This window comes from Monoraphidium neglectum (assembly GCF_000611645.1).
Source record: "Monoraphidium neglectum strain SAG 48.87 unplaced genomic scaffold scaffold00987, whole genome shotgun sequence".
Classification (NCBI taxonomy): Eukaryota; Viridiplantae; Chlorophyta; class Chlorophyceae; order Sphaeropleales; family Selenastraceae; genus Monoraphidium; species Monoraphidium neglectum.
The window spans coordinates 1-6,239 of record NW_014012641.1 but is presented as its reverse complement, the minus strand read 5'-3'; the positions used below and the strand labels follow the sequence as shown (position 1 = coordinate 6,239).

The window sequence follows — 6,239 nt, the reverse complement described above, 5'->3', positions numbered from 1 at the left end:
CCGGCCCCGCCGCCACCCCTCGCCCCAGCCGTGTCCGCCGCCTCGGACGACAGCGGCGCGGAGCCAGGCCAGACGCCGGACGGCCCCGGTGGCAGCGGCGGAGGCAGCCCGCCGAGCGGCGCCGGCCTTGCCGGCGGCGCGCTGGACGGAGGCACGGACGGCGGCGACAAGGTGCAGATCTGCTACGATTTCACAAAGGGCATGTGCACGCGCGGCGACAAGTGCAAGTACAGCCACGACATCGCCACCATCGTCCACTTCAACAGCCGGGAAAAGGGGATCTGCTTCGACTACCTGCGGGGCCAGTGCCACAGGGGCCTGCTGTGCAGGTTCAGCCATGACCTCTCGAACATCGCGCAGCAGTGCCAGGTGCGAAATAAACTAAACAGGTTTACGGCAGCGGAGCCGCCAGTTGCGCTTGGGTCGCTGCAGAGGAGTCCCAGGGCAGGGGTCGGGACCGAGGGGGGGGGGCTGCTGTGCTGCTGTGGTCGCCTCACAGGAGCGAGCGTACACTTTCATCACATGCAAATATACTTGATTGACCAATGCATGACACATGGATGGTCACGCAATCCTGCTCCACCCTCGGGCCGCCTGCCATGTGGCTGCCCCACTCCCAACCCCATTCAGCAGGTGCCGGACGCCCCAGACTCGGCCCAGGCCTCAGCGCCCGGCGCCGACGCCGTCGACGCCGCGCCCGGCGGCGCAGCCCAGCAGCAGCGGCGCGTGGCGTCGATCTGCTACGATTTTGTCAAGGGCCTGTGCCAGCGCGGCGCCGAGTGCAGGTGCGCGGCCGCACTCTGGCCCCGCCATGCGTTGCGCAGCCCGCCGGCGTGCCTGTGCCTCCTTGTGCCGCCACGGCCGCCAACACTTGTGCCAATTCGCGATCGTGCGATCGCCCTCTCAAGCCGCTGCTGCGATTTGTAACAGCAGCCAGGCCTCGTGCCCCTCCCTGTTCTGTGTCTCGCCCTGCAACTCGCCGCCTCTTCCCTAGCCAACCCCCTCCCCACTTTCCGATTGTCAGCAAATACAAAGGCGCACAGTCAAACATGGCGTCACCTCATGCAACACGCCCCCTCTCCCCAGATACTCGCATGACATCACCCTCATCGTGCGCACGGCGAGGGGCGGCCTGGGGCCTGGCGCGGGCCCGCCGCCGGCGATGGATGTTTGCTACGACTTTCTCAGGCGCGTTCGGGGCCTTGGCGGCATTGGGGGTACGGAGTTGCTCTTGGCTTGGGTGTGCTCAGCCCCCTCTGATGGACTCGGGACGCGGCTTTTGGGGTCGTGGGGCGCATGGGTGGGGGCGGTTTGGCGCTCTCCTGGGAGGGCGCAAGGGTGCCTCGCGAGCCACCGGCTCGCGCCTCGACGCGGGAGAGCCGCGTCCGCGTGACATCTTTCGCTGGGAGCAGCCCGCGGCCCCTCCCTTTGACCGGAGCGCGCCCGGCCTGCGCTCGACCCTCGTCCCTTGGACCGACTCACAGGGGCCGCTGCAGCCGGGGGTCGAGCTGCAAGTACAGCCACAGAGTGGCGACGCTCGGCGATGGCCCGCTGGGCTCCTCCCCTTGGCCCGGCCCGATGGGCCTGCTGCCGCCCGGGGCTGCCGCCGCGGCCGCCGCGGCGCTCCGCGCCCCCGCACACGTGCTGGGGGCGCCCGTGGGGCCGCTGGTGCCGAATGGGGCGCCCCTGCGCATGCTGCTCAACCACCGGGGGCAGGCCGCCGCGGCGGGGGCTCCACCGGTGCCCGGTGCGTTCGCACCGCACCACGCGCCGACGCCGCCGGCAGGGTGAGCACGGTCGGACGCAAAGGGAGCCGGCGTGCTTGGAAGCATGTGCGTGCCTGAATCGTGTTTCAGCTCAGTTGCGGGGGCCGCTCAGTTGCGTGGACAAGTCTTAGCGCTGCTGCTTCCAATGCCAAATCCCCAGGTACTTGCCGTCAGGTGCTGCTCTGCAGCCCCCGAGCACAGGCGCCGCGCAGCTGCCCGGTCTGCTGGCCGCCATGGCACAACAGCACCTGCAGCAGCAGCAGCAGCAGTACCAACATTACCAGCAGCAGTACAGCCAGCAGCAGCAGCAGCAGCAGCAGTACCAGCACGCCGCGATGGTTGCTGCATCTGCGATGGTGCAGCAGCAGCAGCAGCAGCGACTGGACACATTCCACCGGCAGCGGCCCAGCTTTTCAGGCTCTGCCGGTAGCGCGGACGCAGAGGGGTCGTTAGAGCCCGCCAGCGGCTGTGGCAGCCTGGGCGCGGCGGACGGCACCCACGGCCTGCCGCCCCGTCCCCCCTCGGTCGGCCAGGCGCCCGGCGGCGCGCAGGGCGGCTTCGCGGGCGGCGCGCCGGCGTTCGGGCCGGGCGGCACCTGCCAGCCGAGCGGCAGCGTCATCGGCGGGGAGCGGAGGTGGGCGGCTCGTTGTCTGCTCTGCACAGGCTACGGCTGGACGGTAGCACAAACCGAACACGCTCGTTCTGCTTGGCCACCCGCCAGTGCTGCTGACTGTGCGCCTGGTGCCTTCCCCTGCATTGCCCAGACGTTCACGCAGCACGCTCACGCAAACACTGCTTGCTCTACGGCACAACACCTCACCGAGCACAGGCTGCTCCCCGGACCTCTCGCAACGGGTGCCGATCTGATTGCTGCCACCAGCAGCGGGCTTCGCACGATGCACCTGCAAGACAGCGGCGGGAGCGGCGGCGGCCGCCACCGGCAGGAGCAGCAGCAGCAGCCGCAGCAGCAGCAGCAGCAGCAGCCATGGGGCTCAAAAGCGGAGCCTCGCCGCTCGGACGGCGGCGCCGCTGTGCCGAACGCGCTCGCTGGCGGCGGCCCGGGCGCGGGAGCCCCTTGGGCAACTCAGCAGCAGGCGCCGCACATGTCACGCGCCTACTCAGCACCCGCAGAGGGGGCGATGGAGCTGGGCGCGCTGCAAGCGCCGCCTGTGCACGTTGGCCGCCAAAGCCTCAGTGGCGGCGCGCAGATGCTGCCGCTGCCGCAGCGGCGGCAGCAGCACGAGCAGCAGTTGCCCCCGCCAGGCCACACCAGCTGCCCTCCAGGCGCCTCTCCCGTTGGCAGCGGCGGCGGCCCTTTATTCTTTGGCATGCGGCCCGCGCCTGGCACGCTGCAGCCTAGCGGAGGCGAGGGTGGCCCCTTCTTCGGCACACCCCCGAGCATCCAGGGCAGCGCGGGGCCGTCGCCGACGCAGCAGCTGTTGCCTCCCCAGATCTACCCCCCGCCCATGCAGCTGCCGCCGGCTCACATGCAGCACCAGGCGCTGGGGCATGGGCAGCAGCAGCCGCCGCCGCCGCAGCAGCAGCTTCAACACCGGCTGGGGCTGGACCAGGGACAGCAGCAGCAGCAACTCTGGGACCATCGGCATTACCCGCAACAGCAGCAGCAGCAGCAGCAACGCCCCAGCCACGACGGCGGCCTGCGGCACGACCAGACAGCCAGCACGCCCGTCGACATCCCGGGCGTCAAGGGGGCTGCCGGCGAGGGCGCCGCGGCGGGGGGCGCGGCGGTTTCCGCGCCCGTGGCAGTCGGAGACCAGGAGGTGGGCACGAGGGGCGCGCGTAGTCTGCGAGCACGTGAGGCGCACACACAGTCCGTTGCAATAGGGCGCGGCCAGCGGCGACTCGCTTCGAGTAGTTGCTAGTCCAGCGCCCTAGTGTCCTTTGGCCCAGCTGCGAGGGCCCCAGGCTCTCACCGCGCTCGCACGTTGGTGCCGCGCCTGTCCGCAGAGTCGACCTGATTCGTGCTCGTCATACCTTGCAAACACCAGCCCTTCTCACTGATGACCACCACCTATTCACGCAACCCTGACCGCCCCAGGCTCAACAGGAGGGCTTCCTCGGCCTCGACCGCCCTGCCAGCGGCAATTTGCCCAACAGCCTGCTGCCGCTCCTCAAGGAGATCTGGAAGCGATGACGTCACCCGCTGGTGATCTGGGAGCGCGCGGCGCGGTCCAGGCCAGCGATTTCGCGCCCCCTCTGTTGTGTATCATTACCCTGGCGTCCGTCGCCAAGCCGACGCCGAGCACCGTGGCCCGCAGCAGGCACGATAGGCCTCGCCTTGCTGCCCTAGCGCGGGAGCCCGCGGCAGCGCCCGCCGCCGCGCGCCTGCATGCCACTGGGGCTGCTCGCGTCGGACGGCCGATGATTCGACCCGCTGCACCTGCCTGCCGCGCGACGCGCGTCGAATCCCCGCGACCGCGCTAGTTTTCTGCTTTTCCGGGGGGTCTTCAAGCTGAATCGCCAGTGCCGCGGCGCCGGGTCGGCCAGCTGCTTTTGAGAAAACACCTCCATTCCACCGACCCAAGCACCACGAGCAAGGAGAGCGTTGCACCTAGTTTGGACCTGAGCGCAGCACGCACAGCGTGCGGCGCCGCTTTCGTGCATTGTTTGCAGCCCCGTCGCCCTCTCGGCGTCACGCATGGCGGGCGGCAAGCCAGGGCCCCTCGACCGCTTTGAGGGCACGGGCATTGTGTCGCTCCCCGCGCGCCCCGCTGGCGCCGCCTCGGGCCGGTGGCCCTCGCGGGCGCGCGTGGCGCTGTCGAAGGAAGAGAACCGTGCGCGTGTGCGTACAAGTGACACAGGGCGCTCACCTGCAGCTTGCCTGCGGGCGCCCTCCGTTTGCACCAGCCAGAGCTCTGTCTCAATTTTGAATGGAAAGGAGGGGAAGGGACCGAAGGTGGGGCACGGCACCGCCTGAGGGGCAAGAGCATACACCGCATCAGCCCACTCTTGGTGCGACGCCCGTCAGCCCGCCTGGCGCCCGACCCCTGAGGCGGCGTCCCTTACCAATTCACAGTACTCCAGGCCAGAAGCTTTGGCTTGGTGGGCTGCAGCACCTGTGGGCACTTTTGTCCCTGCGCACAGCTGCCCCGCACTATCTGTGATTGCGACGCATCGACAGCCAGACTGACTGTGCATTCACTAGCCCTCCACACGAATCTCGCCCGGCCGGCGCGGCAGCGCCTCGCCCAGCGCCGACATGGCACGCGGTCTACGGCGTGCGCCCGCCGGAGCGCACTTTGACCCCATTTGACCAGGTTTGACCGGCCCTTCCTCGCGACCTGACTGCTGCTGGCTGCTGACGACCCTGATCAGCAAGCATGCTGCTGCCTCTGTACGCACATCAGTGGGGGCCCGGCAGCGCCCGGCATGACCCGGGCGCTCCCAAATTACGCTTGACCGCCGGAGCGCACTTTGACCTCACCTGACCAGGCTTGACCGGCCGTTCCCACTGATGTGACCACTACCTTTGGACGGGCGCGGCCGGCATGCACCCCTTCACCTCTGCATGCGAATGGGTGGAGGCCGGCTGCCGCAGCACTACAGCGATGTTGACCAAATTTGACCAGGCTTCGCCGGGGACTCGCTTTTGACCTGACCAACAGCTTGGACCACAAGAGACTGGCAAGCTGCCCTTCACCCTTTCACGCACATTCAGGCATACAGTTGTGTGGATAGAGGAGGCTTTTGCCGTGACGCAGGCAGCAGTAGCCAGCAAGTGGGACCAGCAGCACAAGACTGTCTCTTGGTCGCGAAGGCAACGCCTTAACAGCAGGAGGCCCAGGCGGGGTTAGTGACGCATTGGCTGCCGGGCGGCGACACCCCGCGCTTGGCCGAGTGGGACCCATACTATGCATATATCAAAATGCTTGAGACCGCCACAGCAGAATCCCATGTATAAACTCCCTAGTGGGCTGCCCTTGGACAACTGGCGCTCCACTTTGGCGCGCGGAAAGCTTCCCGGCGCGCATCCTGTGCCAGCGGGGCTTTGGTGGTCGGTCTGTCGTTGTCATCGTTTACACTTACTGTGTGCATGTCTGCGTGCACGCAGCATGTGAAAACCCAGGACAGAGGCCTGCCGTAAGTCCGTACATTACTTGACAGAGAGTGGGGCGAGCCGGGTTTGCAAGACGCGGCCCCGCACATGAGGCATCCAGCCGCTCGCGCAGCCGGCGCCGCAAGCCACATGCCTGGCCCCCACTACGCAGGCCCAAGTGACGCGCGCCAGACTCGTCGCCGCGCACCGCCGCGGCCGCCGGAGATCGGGCGCTGCAGACACGGCGGACGGGCTGCCGATCTGCAGATGCTCAGCGGAAGTCAGGAGGGCGGCGGGAACTTGGTGGCCTGCGCCTGCACCTTCCGGCGGTACTCTGCCAGCCGCTGCGTGTAGGCCATGAAGGCGTCGCTCTGCGCGGGGCTCTGCGCGTTGGGATTGTCCAGCAGCTCCTGGGG

At 68.4% G+C, this 6,239-nt stretch overlaps 1 protein-coding gene across 1 annotated transcript in view; it reads left to right on the top strand.

Moving 5' to 3' along the window:
* Window positions 1–3,921, top strand: part of MNEG_6198 (putative zinc finger protein) — a gene marked incomplete at both ends in the record, with an annotated part of 5,249 nt that extends 1,328 nt beyond the window's left edge. Inside the window, 7 exons of the mRNA XM_014045326.1 lie at window positions 29–369; window positions 634–785; window positions 1,087–1,287; window positions 1,485–1,787; window positions 1,927–2,400; window positions 2,596–3,547; window positions 3,826–3,921. Of these exons, the coding sequence (XP_013900780.1) occupies window positions 29–369; window positions 634–785; window positions 1,087–1,287; window positions 1,485–1,787; window positions 1,927–2,400; window positions 2,596–3,547; window positions 3,826–3,921 (2,519 nt within the window). The remainder of the gene's footprint in view (window positions 1–28; window positions 370–633; window positions 786–1,086; window positions 1,288–1,484; window positions 1,788–1,926; window positions 2,401–2,595; window positions 3,548–3,825) is intronic.
* Window positions 3,922–6,239: the final 2,318 nt, after the last annotated feature.